At 36.8% G+C, this 16,383-nt stretch overlaps 2 protein-coding genes across 6 annotated transcripts in view; one reads left to right on the top strand and one right to left on the bottom strand.

Annotated features, from left to right (window-relative positions):
- LOC144955846 (uncharacterized) overlaps nucleotides 1-16,383 on the top strand; it is a 340,128-nt gene that overhangs the window by 66,736 nt on the left and 257,009 nt on the right. The window lies entirely within an intron of this gene.
- LOC144955844 (uncharacterized) overlaps nucleotides 3,779-16,383 on the bottom strand; it is a 136,511-nt gene continuing 123,906 nt past the window's right edge. For 3 of the 5 annotated variants that reach the window (XM_078886049.1, XM_078886045.1, XM_078886046.1), the window contains 3 exons: nucleotides 6,968-7,058; nucleotides 5,316-5,388; nucleotides 4,044-4,470 (listed from right to left, as the gene is read on the bottom strand). In XM_078886049.1, coding sequence (XP_078742175.1) covers nucleotides 4,185-4,470; nucleotides 5,316-5,388; nucleotides 6,968-7,058 — 450 coding nt within the window. In that variant the 3' untranslated portion in view covers nucleotides 4,044-4,184. Of the gene's footprint in view, nucleotides 3,918-4,043; nucleotides 4,471-5,315; nucleotides 5,389-6,967; nucleotides 7,059-16,383 lie in introns of those variants that run through there. The other 2 variants (XM_078886048.1, XM_078886044.1) reach the window with 1 other exon arrangement.

Genomic DNA, 16,383 nt, shown 5'->3' with positions numbered 1-16,383 from the left:
ACCAAGTAATCTCATTCCAAGACAAAGAAAGCAAGTTGGAAAACAGAGAACGGGGGATAGAAGACGCAGTATGTACCCCCTTGCCCGCAATGGGAGGTCAGAAATCTCACCCAAAGAGTCTTTTGTTAAGTTTCCATGTATTATTGGAAGAAAAAATATATCAAAATTACAAGGTGAGTTAGATCATTAAAAATGATTTTAAAGCCAAGAATTTAAATCTTAGGTTATACATTGTTATTCTGCTTTTCAGTGAAGATGATAGTCATATATAGTGATTAAAGTTCACATTTTAACTTTAAAAAAAGAAAAATTATTTATTTATTTATTTTTAGCATCAGGTTTACCCTGACATGCGAAAGAACTTTGTGATAGAATCAATAGCATCCCGTCCCAATGGTAACGTGCATTTGATTAAGAGGATTCTAACTTTGTCAAATGTAATCCATTATCTCGAAACCTGTATTATGAAGGGTGTTAGCCAATGGTGCCAAAAATATATTTTAAGTTTTTTTTCACGATAGAATTTATATTTATTCTCCATAATAAAAAAAAACTCCCAAAAAACAATTTAACCCCAGTGTAGCTGTGGTAAGACACTCGCTTTCGGATTGGAAGGTCCTCGGATCGAGCCTCGCTTGGCGCATAGTTGAGTCCTTGGTAAAGTCTCTTTACTCACATTCTCTTACCGTACTCAGGTGTAAAATGAATACCTGGCCATTAAAATTTGTCTCTGTTAGAAAAAAAAAATTGTAATATTGCCTAACAGGTGTCAAGGTTCGTCCTACATGTTACGTGTTGCAGGGTCAGGAACCCTGTGTAAAGTGCCTTGAGCACGTTTAGTAGATATTGAGATATATAAATGTCCTTATTTTTTTTTGGGGGGGGGGGGGGGGGGGGGGGGGGGGGTTTCTTATTGAAAATTGATGGCTGAGATCAAAAGTCCTGTAAGCCATAATTTCTAAATTTTACATTAGCGCCAAAATATTGTTTGTTTGTTTTTAAGGGTTTTACGGCGCTTGCAACACATTTAGGTTATATCAGCACCAGTAAAAAGGAAGAAAATGGGATAGTAAAAAGTTCTAGAACTACAATTAAAGCACCCAAGAAAGTAAGACAAAGGGGAACTGGGAAACAAATAGGGATCAGATGTAGATTCCAAGAGCACACTATCAAAGTACTTAGTTTGAGATCACCTATAAGTCTCATCCGGACACAAGCACAAAATCCAACAAAGAGGAATACACTCAAATGCTTGCATTATACATTAAAAAATAACAAATATAATAATACATAACAGAGAGATGATTTACAAGGAAAAAAAATATCATCTCTCAAAACAATAACTATGCATTTGACTGTTTCCCTCCCAGCCAGGACTCCGGCCAGGGCTAGGACAAAACCAAGTAATCTCATTCCAAGACAAAGACAGAAAGCATGTTGAAAAACAGATATAAGGGGATAGAAGACGCAGCATGTACCTCCCTGCCCAATATGGGAGGTCAGGAACCCCACCCAGTGAGCGCCAAAATAAAGAAAATTATTACTGAGCGTATCGTTAAAAAAATAATTTGGTGCAGGATTTTTGTATTATCAAAAGTAAAAAAAAAAAAATAAGGGTAAAAGTTTTATCTTTTGACACAACATCAGACCTGCCAACCGTCCACATTCCAAAAAAGGAATCAAGCCGACTGAAAATAGGAATTTGAGTCAAAAAGGAATTTCACATCTTTCACCTCGATATATCAAATTTATCAAAGAAAAACAAACTTTTTTGTTTTTTTTTCGATTTTTGGTTTCTACAGGTGTTTTGATCCTCAGCCATTGGGTGTGTTGATGGGTTTGTAAAAGGTCAAAGTGCAAGGATCTGGGGTACATGGGATTTATAGGATATGATTCTGGGGGGGATTAATTTGGACATCTGTACATTATTGATTTAAATATGGTTGTGTTGTGGATTAGATTATATCTCTCTCTCTCTGTCTCTCTTTCTCTCTCTCTCCCCCTCTATCTCTCTGTGTCTCTCTCTCTCTCTCTCCCCCTCTATCTCTCTGTCTTTTCCCCTCTATTCTTGTCGTATTCTCAACCTCTTCACATCTCACTCTTTCTACACTGGTCTTTCTCTGATTCTTTCCCCCTCTTTTATTCAAAAATAATATAGTGTCTCTCATCCTTCTCTTTTCCCCTCTATCTCTCTGTGTCTCTCTCTCTCTCTCTCCCCCCCTCTATCTCTCTGTGTCTCTCTCTCTCTCTCTATCTCTCTTTCATTGTTCACTCTTTCATATCGTCGTATTCTCAACCTCTATCACAAATTCAGCATAGAATTTCTGAAAGACTGGTATTGTTCTGATTTTTTTTTTATATACAAAAATAATAATAATGAATGTAACAAATCCATCCTTCAATCTATTTACACGAGTGGATGTGGATGGCGGATGATATCCACAAATAATTATTTAAAAAAAATACAAAATACAAACACAATGTAAATGAATGGCTTTTGTACAGCACAACTCAAATCCGTTTTGATATAAAGTAACGATATGGCAATGCAAAGTAATATCTTGACAAATCGGTTTTCCTCAAGGTAAGAAATATTTCAGTAATGTAAATGTTGCTGCTCGAAGAAATAAATAACAATGTGAAATTGAATGTAAGCTTCAATTTAATATACAAAAACAAGACAAAATTGATGTTTCGGGTTTCCCCTTTATCAACAAACAGGATGAATGTAGTGTTTCATTCATCCTGTTTGTTGGTAAAGGGGAAACACGAAACGTCCATTTTGTCTGTTTTCGTAATTAAATTGAAGCTTACATTCAATTTCACCTTGTTATCAAATATTTCAGTTTAAAAAAAAAATAAAGAAAGAAAAATGAAAATATATGAATTACTGTAACATTAATATCAAGGCAATGGAAAATATAATGTAAGAACAGATTTTGATGGGTGACAAAAATTAAAAAAGAAAAAGAAGAAAAAGAAGAAAGAAAAAAATCCTCCGAAAATCAAACTTTTGGCACAAATCATTTTAAAACAAAAAGAAAAAAAAGAAAGAAGAAAAAAAGAAAATAATTAAAATTCAAAGGTGTTAATAAATAAGTCCAAGAATATTAGTTAAACATTTGGATTTCAAATAATCAGAGTGTAGAGCATTTCCTCTCAGAATTTTTTCTTTTTTTGAGAAATTTTAGTCGAACAAAAGATCAGTTTAGGCAGAAATTTTTTAAAATTAAAATCAGAATTTTTGCTACAAGGAAGAAAAACAAGAGAGAAGAACAAATAAAAAAAAACAAACAAAAAACAAAATCAAGAGTAAATTGCTATTAAATATGATTCTGTACAAAAACTCCAAATTCCATTCTGTTCCAAAAATCCCAAACTTACAAATCTTCCACAAAAAACAACTTGCAATGAATTGTAAATATTTCCAACTCTAAACCACCCATTTTCTTTTCAATAAAGACACATTTTTACAACAAGCACATTCATCCCATACTATATAACAGGATATAACCCGTGTTGTGTTCTAGGAACGAGAATCATTTTACGAAAAAATGCCAATTACATCAAAGTATTTCAGAGTTATTTCCCTTTAACAATAGCTCTGGGGTATTTCAATTATAATCATTACCGTCTGTGTTCTTAAACCTGCTTTTACACTCTCAATAATTTTTTTAAATAGTAAACATCTCCTGATAACTTTTTAATGACACACTTGCAAATATTTGTAAAACCCTTTTTACACATCTGGTCACATAAAACAATCATAAGATCTATATTTTTCCTTATTTTTTTTTAACAGAAAATTTCAATTTTCAGAAAAACATAACCAAAAAAAAAAAAAGACAAAAAAAAAAAAAAAAAAGAAGAAAGAAATTTGACTCTAAACTAACAAACACCCCCCCCCACACACACACCTTAGTGACAGGTCTGTCTTTACAAGTGTGTCACGTATCAGCTAACACTTAAGTCTGTAAATCATGTGTAAAATAACAACAGGCTGATTCTATATTATTTTATGACAAGAGCGTGTCCGTCAGACTTGTCGACTACTCATTATCAACAAAAGGCCACTGGTCTGGTGTGTCCACACCTCCCTCACTCTTTTCTTCCATCTTGTGTGTCGTGTGTAGCACAATCATCATCGGTGACACACACACACACACACATTATTATCATTAACATTATTCCCCATCTCCAGCATGAGGCGTGTTGTTATCACTACTATCACCCTTGACATGTGTCGTGACCGGTGTGTCTGTGTCGTTGACATGACTTCCATCTCCAGATGTGTTGTTGCTGTTGTTGTTGTTGTTGTGACTGACATTATTCCCATCCCCATCACCACAGCTGCTGCTGGTACCACCACCATCGTCAGTGTATTTCAATTTGCTGCCGGCAGCGGCACCGTGCCATTCTGGAGAGCTCTGCGGACTCATGGGAGACAAGGGTTGTTGTTGTTGTTTACGTCTGGGAAGGAGAAAGACAATAAGACAGTGGATTATAGAAGTAATGGGGATGATCTATATTACATTTCCATGTGCTTGAGGTCATTGGTTACATTGGAATGGTATGTGCTCAAAATGACCCACATAGTGAAAAGTGTTCACAATTTGAGAAACATCCAACGTTACAATTGGTCATTTCACTCAGCATGACTCATGGGTATGTTTACAACTTTCATAAACAAAACAGTGTGTTTAGATACATTGAGAAATGTCCAATCGTTGTACAGCAACAAATCAGGTGATTGATGACTGGGCTGGACGAAAACCTGAATATAGATCGCTCTCATTGGATTCAATAGCCTGATGTCACGTCGCCCAGCAAAGGCGGGCATCGTGGTTCTAAACAAAGAAAATCGGTACTATTTATTCTTCATGCTGGCGAGAACTTTTCATATGTCATGTGATCAGAATGTATAAAAGTCAAAACGTGATCATATTTATAAAGTTTTTCTTCTCTGTATACATTTTTATGCTCGTCGGAGAAATATTTCATAAGGGCGTCCGCTCCCTTTATTTTAAGTCATACTTTACCCCTCTCCTTACCAACTATAGGAAAATCGTCACATACGTTACGATACAACCAACATTTTTCTTATTCAAATTTCTTTCGTACATCACAAAATTTAAAGTAAATGAACAGTGTGTTGTAGAGCATGTTTTGCTAAAGAAATAATGTATGGCAAGAACTTTACTGCTATTGTGTTTGAGTGATAAAATATATATTTTTGTGTTAGTTGGGTGAGAAGATTTGGGGGAAAATGGCTGCTGGTAAGGACAGAGTTTAACCTGCGTGAAGGGTTATCTCACCTTGCCTCCATCCTGATACACTTTGGACATTTGCCGGCGACAAAACATTCCTCGTGATAACAACACTGACACACTGAAATGAGAATATCCAAGTTGAAGAGAAGATAGAAATGAAATGTTCAGAATAATAATAATAATAATAATAATAATAATAATAATAATAATAATAATAATAATAATAATAATAATAATAATAATAATAAAAGCAAATAAAACCCCCCCCCCCAAAAAAAAAAAACCCAAAAAAATTACAACTGGAGATTTAGCGCAATATTCACTAAATGTGCTCAAGCTTTTTACAAGGGAACCCCAGCCCACAGTTTTCATTCTTTTTTTTTTTAGAAAGGGGTGGGGGGGGGGGTGTGGTTCATTGCATGTTTTATTTGGCCAAATTCAGATTTTTTCCCCCCAGTATATTTGTAGAACAAGACACATGGCTGTTGGGCGAAATTACAATATTTTTTTTCCCCCGAAAGAGTCATTGTTGATAGATAATAATGGCCAGGTATTCATAGTACACCTTGAGTAGGTACTGTGAGAAAATGAGAGTAGAGAGTCTTTTCAGAGGATTCAACGATGTGCTATTCAGAGCAGGACTCGAACCCTGGTTAGGAAGGCATGTGTCAAACCACTAGACCACGCACGTAGCCACACGGTAAAAAAAAAAACACATGTGGCTACTCACTTTTTTTTTTTCCGTTTATTAAGCTGGCGATTGGATAATACTCTGAGAGTTTAAAACAAACTGAATTCCGAAAATATAAGGAAAACTGGCAACCTTGGTCGTAGCTTTGCTCGATACATTTTATAAAATGAGCTTTTATATAGCGCAATATCCACTAAACATGCTCAAAGCGCTTTACAAGGGGTCCCTGGTCAACAGCAACACTTAACATGTAGGACAGTTCATGCCACCTGTTAGGTGTTATTACAATTTTTTCGGACAGAGACAACGCTGTAAACGGCCAGGTACTCATTTTACACCTGAGTATGGTGGGAGAATGTGAGTAAAGAGCCTTTTCCAAGGGCTCAACTATGCGCCGAGTGAGGCTCGAACCCAGGACCATCCGATCCAAAAGCGAGTGTCATCCCACAAGACCACATAGCCGCACGTCTGTCTTTTCTCTTAGAGTTTCATTTTCAATATCGGGAAAATCCGGGGTTTTATTCAATCTCCCTCAACCACCCACCAGCAATTTAAATTGGGTAGCTGAGATCTGATGTAAAGTATAATATAGTCCCTCAGAGGGATTTGCGAAGTCTCAGGTTTGAGAGTTTTTGCCCAGATGAGGGTCATTTCAGAGAAGCCAACTTTAAATTTGGCTAACAGGAATTTCAGACACCATTCGTAGGAATTTCAATGCCGAAAGAGGAATTCCCGCACACAAGAACAGGGAATTGGTCTGGTATTTGGCATACATATTGTATAGTATCTAGTTCTAAATAGGTAACTGATTAGAATTATATTATGATATATAAACACAATGCCAAAATTTTAATTAATTGATATAAACTATGAATATAAATATATCATAAATATAATAAATTTTAAATAAATTTAATATAAAGGCCAAGTTTTCTAACAAAAATTCAAAATACATGTTTTTTGTTTTGTTTTGTTTTGAGAGTAGCACAGTAATCCATGCACTGACCTGGACATTTGACGACCTTGTCCAGCTGGAAGGGGAAGATAACTCTGTTGTCCTTACACATACCGCAGATGAAACCCAGACCCTGACACAGCTGGAACAAACAAACAAACAAACAAAATAAAAATAAATGTAGGTACTAGTTAGGTGTTAGAGACAGAAGGAAATTTACTCTTGAGAACTTGCAACAATACTGACAACGACAGCATCATCATACGTAAACAACAAAAAACAATGCCAGTATCGTCGTCGTCGTCATCATCATCATCATCATCATCATCATCACCATCAACAACAACAACAGTGATAATAACAACAGCAGCAACATAAAATTATCAACAAAAAAAAAAAAGAAGATAAAAATGCACGTTTTAAAAATCAGCAAAGTTAAATTAATTATTCAAATATTGATGGTCATGGGATCAAACCTCTGAAGTCCTGATTTTCACGATGTTTTTATAAAAGGTTTTACGGTGCTTGCAACACATTAAGGTCATATCAGGACCAGTAAAAAGGAAGAAAATTGGAAAGTAAAAAGATTTTAATTTACAATTTTAAAAAAAGGTGAGGAAAAAGTAAGACAGAGGGGGAATGGTTGGTTTTTTTTTTTTAAATATGGACTGAAGAAGAATTTTGACCCCAAAACGTTCTGTGTTTAATATTTTGTTATGCTGTTGTTGTTGAAGCTGTCACATTCATTTTTTTTTTTTTTTTGGTTACTATGATTTACTTAGATTGGTTGATTTACTTTAAAAAAATCTGTTTTACCATGTAAGGGCATAAATAGTACACACACCATCTTCACCTACTCCAAAATATAACTACCCCCCCCCCCCAATCCCCACATACACCTTCATTCTACTTCACTGACATGAAGTGGGAGGTACTCCCAATTCTCCCCCCCCCCTCCCTATGATGCCTCACCCATCCCCACCCAACAGTCACTAGCTAGAGGTAGAGAGACTTGATGCGACCAATACTTATTTCAAAATGATTTGGGAGGGGGGGGGGGGGGGTAGAAAACTAAGTCTAGAGCTGCCATTTATACAAATTCAATCATCATTGTGAGTTAGAACCAAGGTCTATGGCTAGAACCCTTGTTTTTATAGCATAGAGTTAGAACCAAGGTCTATGGCTAGAACCCTTGTTTTTATAGCATTGAGTTAGAACCTAAGTTGATGGCTAGAACCCTTGTTTTTATAGCATTGAGTTAGAACCTAAGTTGATGGCTAGAATCCTTGTTTTTATAGCATTGAGTTAGAACCTAAGTTGATGGCTAGAATCCTTGTTTTTATAGCATTGAGTTAGAACCTAAGTTGATGGCTAGAATCCTTGTTTTTATAGCATTGAGTTAGAACCTAAGTTGATGGCTAGAATCCTTGTTTTTATAGCATTGAGTTAGAACCTAAGTTGATGGCTAGAACCTTGTTTTTATAGCATTGAGTTAGAACCTAAGTTGATGGCTAGAACCCTTGTTTTTATAGCATTGAGTTAGAACCTAAGTTGATGGCTAGAACCCTTGTTTTTATAGCATTGAGTTAGAACCTAAGTTGATGGCTAGAACCCTTGTTTTTATAGCATTGAGTTAGAACCTAAGTTGATGGCTAGAACCTTGTTTTTATAGCATTGAGTTAGAACCTAAGTTGATGGCTAGAATCCTTGTTTTTATAGCATTGAGTTAGAACCTAAGTTGATGGCTAGAACCCTTGTTTTTATAGCATTGAGTTAGAACCTAAGTTGATGGCTAGAATCCTTGTTTTTATAGCATTGAGTTAGAACCTAAGTTGATGGCTAGAATCCTTGTTTTTATAGCATTGAGTTAGAACCTAAGTTGATGGCTAGAACCCTTGTTTTTATAGCATTGAGTTAGAACCTAAGTTGATGGCTAGAACCCTTGTGTTTATAGCATTGAGTTAGAACCTAAGTTGATGGCTAGAACCCTTGTTTTTATAGCATTGAGTTAGAACCTAAGTTGATGGCTAGAATCCTTGTTTTTATAGCATTGAGTTAGAACCTAAGTTAATGGCTAGAACCCTTGTTTTTATAGCATTGAGTTAGAACCTAAGTTGATGGCTAGAACCCTTGTTTTTATAGCATTGAGTTAGAACCTAAGTTAATGGCTAGAACCTTGTTTTTATAGCATTGAGTTAGAACCTAAGTTGATGGCTAGAACCCTTGTTTTTATAGCATTGAGTTAGAACCTAGTTGATGGCTAGAACCCTTGTTTTTATAGCATTGAATTAGAACCTAAGTTGATGGCTAGAACCCTTGTTTTTATAGCATTGCATTAGAACCTAAGTTGATGGCTAGAACCCTTGTTTTTATAGCATTGAATTAGAACCTAAGTTGATGGCTAGAACCCTTGTTTTTATAGCATTGAGTTAGAACCTAAGTTGATGGCTAGAATCCTTGTTTTTATAGCATTGAATTAGAACCTAAGTTGATGGCTAGAACCATTGTTTTTATAGCATTGAATTAGAACCGAAGTTAATTGGCTAGAACCCTTGTTTTTATAGCATTGAGTTAGAACCTAAGTTGATGGCTAGAATCCTTGTTTTTATAGCATTGAGTTAGAACCTAAGTTGATGGCTAGAACCCTTGTTTTTATAGCATTGAGTTAGAACCTAAGTTGATGGCTAGAATCCTTGTTTTTATAGCATTGAGTTAGAACCTAAGTTGATGGCTAGAACCCTTGTTTTTATAGCATTGAGTTAGAACCTAAGTTGATGGCTAGAATCCTTGTTTTTATAGCATTGAATTAGAACCTAAGTTGATGGCTAGAACCCTTGTTTTTATAGCATTGAGTTAGAACCTAAGTTGATGGCTAGAACCCTTGTTTTTATAGCATTGAATTAGAACCTAAGTTGATGGCTAGAACCCTTGTTTTTATAGCATTGAGTTAGAACCTAAGTTGATGGCTAGAATCCTTGTTTTTATAGCATTGAATTAGAACCTAAGTTGATGGCTAGAACCATTGTTTTTATAGTATTGAATTAGAACCGAAGTTAATGGCTAGAACCCTTGTTTTTATAGCATTGAGTTAGAACCTAAGTTGATGGCTAGAATCCTTGTTTTTATAGCATTGAGTTAGAACCTAAGTTGATGGCTAGAACCCTTGTTTTTATAGCATTGAGTTAGAACCTAAGTTGATGGCTAGAATCCTTGTTTTTATAGCATTGAGTTAGAACCTAAGTTGATGGCTAGAACCCTTGTTTTTATAGCATTGAGTTAGAACCTAAGTTGATGGCTAGAATCCTTGTTTTTATAGCATTGAATTAGAACCTAAGTTGATGGCTAGAACCCTTGTTTTTATAGCATTGAGTTACAACCTAAGTTGATGGCTAGAACCTTGTTTTTATAGCATTGAATTAGAACCTAAGTTGATGGCTAGAACCCTTGTTTTTATAGCATTGAATTAGAACCTAAGTTGATGGCTAGAACCCTTGTTTTTATAGCATTGAGTTAGAACCTAAGTTGATGGCGAGAACCCTTGTTTTTATAGCATTGAATTAGAACCTAAGTTGATGGCTAGAACCCTTGTTTTTATAGCATTGAATTAGAACCTAAGTTGATGGCTAGAACCATTGTTTTTATAGCATAGAGTTAGAACCGAAGTTAATGGCTAGAACCCTTGTTTTTATAGCATAGAGTTAGAACCTAAGTTAATGGCTAGAACCCTTGTTTTTAACAACAAGATATGAAGTGAATAGAAAAGTGCCAGAAGACAATAGAGAATAAAAATTTTTCGCGGCGGTGGTGGGGTTTGAACCTGCGACCTTATTGTACTACAACTCCGCCTGAGTGAGGGTGGCTAACCTGTGGTATCCACGAACACAAAAATATTGTTTCAACTCAAAGTCATTACTAGATCCTCTCTCACCATTCTTGAGACCGCCGATTCGTTCGTACACCACCATCGCGAATAATTTTGACAGCAGTTAAGCTTAATAGCCAATATTCTCAACACAAACTATAAATAGAAACGATTGAGACATTGGTATGCTCGTGTATGGGTGAATTTTAATCAGAAAAGTGATGGAGCAGCACTTGTTGATAACAACAAGATATGAAGTGAATAGAAAAGTGCCAGAAGACAATAGAGAATAAAAATTTTTCGCGGTTTGGTGGGTTTGAACCTGCGACCTTATTGGTACGACAACTCCCGGGCAGGTGAGAGCGTGGCTTAACCGTAGTTGAGCTATCCACGAACACAAAAATATTGTTTCAAACTCAAGTCATTACTAGATCCCTCTCTCACGCATTTTTGAGACCGCCGATTCGTTCGTACACACCATCGCGATAATTTATGACCAGCAGTTAAGCTTATAGCCAATTATTCTCAACACAAACATATAAACTAGAACGATGAGACATTGAGTATGCTCCGTGTATGGGGTGAATTTTAATTCAGAAAAGTGATGGAGCAGGCACTTTTTTGATAACAACAAGATATGAAGTGAATAGAAAAGTGCCAGAAGACAATAGAGAATAAAAATTTTTCGCGGCGGTGGTGGGGTTTGAACCTGCGACCTTATTGGTACGACAACTCCGCCTGGCAGGTGAGAGCGTGGCTCTACCGTGTGAGCTATCCACGAACACAAAAATATTCGTTTCAAACTCAAAGTCATTACTAGATCCCTCTCTCACCCACTTCTTGAGACCGCCGATTCGTTCGTACACCACCATCGCGAATAATTTTGACCAGCAGTTAAGCTTAATAGCCAATATTCTCAACACAAACATATAACATAGAAACGATTGAGACATTGAGTATGCTCCGGTGTATGGGGTGAATTTTTAATTCAGAAAAGTGAGTGGAGCAGGCACTTATGTTGATAACAACAAGATATGAAGTGAATAGAAAAGTGCCAGAAGACAATAGAGAATAAAAATTTTTCGCGGCGGTGGTGGGGTTTGAACCTGCGACCTTATTGGTACGACAACTCCGCCTGGCAGGTGAGAGCGTGGCTCTACCGTGTGAGCTATCCACGAACACAAAAATATTCGTTTCAAACTCAAAGTCATTACTAGATCCCTCTCTAGAACTAGAACCCTTGTTTTTATAGCATAGAGTTAGAACCTAAGTTGATGGCTAGAACCCTTATTTTTACAGCATAGAGTTAGAACCTAGGTTGATGGCTAGAACCCTTGTTTTTATAGCATATTGAGTAAGAACGTAGATGGTAAAAAACCCTAGACTTTTGAGTATTGAGTTAGAACGTAGATGGTAAAAAATCCTAGACTTTTGAGTATTGAGTTAAAACCCTTGTCTTTTAAGACTCAAAATGTTGAACTAAGTGTTGATGCAATGTGATGAAACGACATAGTAAAAGAAAGCCAAAAAAACAAAAAAAAAACAAACCCCAAAAACAAATAAAAAGGAGTAAAAAACAACAAAAAACATTAAATAAACAAATACAAAACACAAACCCACAAAAAAAAAAAAAAAAAGAAAAGAAAAAAGAACAATAAAAATCGAACAAACTGGATTTGTTTATAAAAAGGAAGATTTGAGTTCTTAATTTAAAAATAAACAGATAGCTTAACTGCCCTTTCTACTGACAATGTGTTGCACCAAGAGAAAAAAGAATTTAAAAAAAAAAAAGAAAAAAAGAAAAACAATCTAAAAAAAACAAAAACAAAACAAAACAAGAAAATAATTGTCATTTTTACTGACAGATATAAAACATATTATGAGCTCTGAAAAAAAACAAACAGATCGCCATTGCCAAACTGTCTTCAATGCAAGACTGACCATCTAAAATAAAACACATCAATCAATCAAGCAGCGAGAAAGCAGGGGAGGTTCTATAAACCCAATAATATCCATGATTTAACCCTCTCCACACCAACTATAGGGAATAAAATCGTCACAGTCCTTACGATATAACCAACCTTTTTCTTATTGAGCTTTTTGGGGTTTTTTGGAGCTTTTTTTATAAAGCGCAATATCCACTAAATGTGCTCAAAGCGGTTTACAAGGGGTCCCCAACCAACAGCAACAAGTAACATGTAGAACGAGACATGACGCCTGTAAGGTGATATTACACTTTTTTCCGGACAGAGACAACGCTGTTAACGATTTGGTACTCATTTTACACCTGAGTACGGTGAGAGAATGTGAGTAAAGAGCCTTTTCAAAGGACTCAACTAGGCGCAGAGCGAGGCTCGAACTCAAGACCTTCCGATCCGAAAACGAGTGTCATACCACAAGACCACATAGCTGCAAATTTCTTTTGTACTTCATTACATTTAAAGAAAATGAACAGTGTTTTGTAGAGCATGTTTTGCTAAAGAAATTATGTATGGCAAGAACTTACTGCTATTATGTTTGAGTAATATAGAAATTTATTTTTTTGTTTGTTGGGTGTGAAATTTTGGGGAAAATCCTGAAAATGGCTGGTAAGGGAGAGTTTTAAAAAACCCAGTAAACCCTAATTATGTGCGGCTCTGTGGTCTTTTGGTATGACACTCGCTTTCAAATTGGAAGGTCCTGGATTCGAGCCTCGCTCAACTCATAGTTGAGTCCTCTGAAAAGGCTCTTTACTCACATTCTCTCACCATACTCAGGTGTTAAACTAGTACCTGGTAGTCAACAGAGTTGTCCTTGTCGGAAAATTTTTTTTGCAATATCGCCTAACAGGCGTCATGACTCGTCCTACATCAGGGGTGAGAATGACTGGTCACAAAAAAGGAGGAAATTTTTCATCGTGAAGATCATGACCCATCCATGCGACCATAACCTATAAATTTGAATTTCACTAAAATTTACTGAGATCCGATCCAAAATTTGTCTCGCAGCAATTTCTAACACGACTCGGTGGAATTTCAAAAGTTGAAAGTGTAATTACAACATTTGGTGGTTGTAGCAGGGATGATGGTGGTTGTAGTAATAACAGTGGAAGGGATGATGATGTGGTGGTGGTTGTAGTAATAGCAGTGGTAGGGATGATGTGGTAGTGATTCTAGTAGTAGTATGGATGATTGTGTGGTGGTGGTTGTAGTAGCTGTGGTAGGAATGATGATGTGGTGGTAGTTGTAGTAGTAGTGGTGGTAGGGATGATGTTGTGGTGGTTGTAATAGTAGTGGTGGTAGGGATGATGGTTTGGTGGTGGTTGTAGTAGTGGTGGTGGTAGGGATGATGTTGTGGTGGTTGTAATAGTAGTGGTGGTAGGGATGATGGTTTGGTGGTGGTTGTAGTAGTAGTGGTGGTAGGGATGATGTTGTGGTGGTTGTAATAGTAGTGGTGGTAGGGATGATGGTTTGGTGGTGGGTGTAGTAGTAGTGGTGGTAGGGATTATGTTGTGGTGGTTATAGTAGTTGTGGTGGTAGGGATGATGGTGTTGTGGTGGTGGTTGTAGTAGTAGTGGTGGTAGGGATGATGATGTTGTGGTGGTTGTAGTAGTAGTGGTGGTAGGGATGATGGTGTTTGGTGGTGGTTGTAGTAGTAGTGGTGGTAGGGATGATGGTGTTGTGGTGGTTGTAGTAGTAGTGGTGGTAGGGATGATGGTTTGGTGGTGGTTGTAGTAGTAGTGGTGGTAGGGATGATGATATGATGGTGGTTGTAGTAGTGGTAGTATGGTTGATGATGTGGTGGTAGTTGTAGTAGTAGTGGTGGTAGGGATGATGATTGTAATAGTAGTGGTGGTAGGGATGATGTGGTGGTGGTTGTAGTAGTAGTGGTGGTAGGGATGATGATATGATGGTGGTTGTAGTAGTGGTAGTAGTTGTAGGAGTAGTGGTGGTAGGGATTTTTGTTTGTTTGTTTGTTGCTTTAGGTCTCTTCCAACACAATTGAGGTTATATGAGAGACCGCTGAAACAAAAAAACAAGCAATCTAACAAAAATAGTACAAATGTAAATCAAAATCATAACCTAAAGATATCATAAGCTAAATTATAAATAACCAAGAACAAACAGGCAGGAGATTTACAAAAAAAAATATCCCCTGTCAAAAATACAATCACAAACCAAAGAAGCAGGATAGGCTAGTAAAGAGAAGAAGAAACGACATCACTATCGGATCGTACACCCATGCGAACATCATAGGTATATGATTCAAGGGTGATGCTCCCATCCAACCACCCGCGGTGGTAGGGATGACGGTTGTAATAGTGGTGGTGGTGGTAGGGATGATGTGGTGCTATTTGTAGTAGTAGTGGTGGTGGGGATGATGATATGATGGTGGTTGTAGTAGTGGTAGTAGGGTTGATGATGTGGTGGTAGTTGTAGTAGTAGTGGTGGTAGGGATGATGTGGTGCTATTTGTAGTAGTAGTTGTAATAGTAGTGTTGGTAGAGATGTTGATGTAGTGGTTTTGGTGAGTGTTTTTTTATTCAGTGATGATAATAGCAATTGTCAAAAAGGAGGAACCTTTCTCAGTCTATCAATCAAGCACAAGCAAAGAAACCTAGTAGTTAGTCAGCTTATAAATACAACCCAAGAATCTCTCAAATTTAAAGCCATAGTCAAAAGGTAAAAAGGAAAAAGATTAAACTAAGCCAACCACCATTGCTTTGTTCTAATATATCATCTCTATATACCAGATGATTTAATGTGGTTGCGAAAGAAAGAAAGAGAGAGAGAGAGAGAGCGAGAGAGAGAGGGGGGGGGGGGGGGGGGGGAGAGACTTCTTTACAAGAATAACTTATGTATTGACCTTTTGAATTCTATATCCAAAAAAAAAAAAAGAAGAAGAAGAAAAGAGAAATAGAAAGAAAGGCAAAGGGGGGGAGAGAGAGAGAGAGAGAGAGAGAGAGAGAGAGAGAGAGAGAGAGAGAGAGAGAGAGAGAGAGAGAGAGAGAGAGATTTAAAAAGCAATAGGTACCTACAACAAGGGAAAAAATCCAGACCCATTTGTCCCTTCCCTTCCCCTTCAACCATCAACTAACTAATCAAAGAACACTACCTACTGGTCTTCTGTGTCTATTGTGACATCTGGTGCCATACTGTCTGGCCCAACGTCATAAAAACGGGACCGTCACTAAATTTCACGAGACTGAGCACAGGTGTCAAAATATGACATATGACATAATGGTGATTTTGTGGTTTTGAGGAAAATGTTTGACACGGCAAATTTGAAAAAGGAGGAAATGTGATGGGATGGGCGGAGATAAACTACCATTTAGGCGGAAATCCGCCTTTAGGCGGAAGATTCTCAGCCCTGTACATGTTACGTGTTGCTGTTGGTCAGGGACCCTTTGTAAAGCACTTTGAGCACGTTTAGTTGATATTGCACTGTATAAAAAAAGCTCAAGTTAAACCAATACTTGCTAAACTGCCTTTCTTGCTAACATCGACTTCAATGGTAAGCACAGACTATTTCATAAAATTAGTGAAAATGTTATTCATTTGTTTTTGTTTTTAAGGGTTTTACGGTGCTTGCAACACATTAAGGTCATATCAGCGCCAGTAAAAAGG

The sequence above is a fragment of the Berghia stephanieae genome, chromosome 10, assembly GCF_034508935.2.
Source record: "Berghia stephanieae isolate SIO BIC M18660-M18661 chromosome 10, UCSD_Bste_1.3, whole genome shotgun sequence".
Classification (NCBI taxonomy): Eukaryota; Metazoa; Mollusca; class Gastropoda; order Nudibranchia; family Aeolidiidae; genus Berghia; species Berghia stephanieae.
Note: the sequence above shows the minus strand (reverse complement) of the source record. Positions and strands in the feature narration are given on the sequence as shown.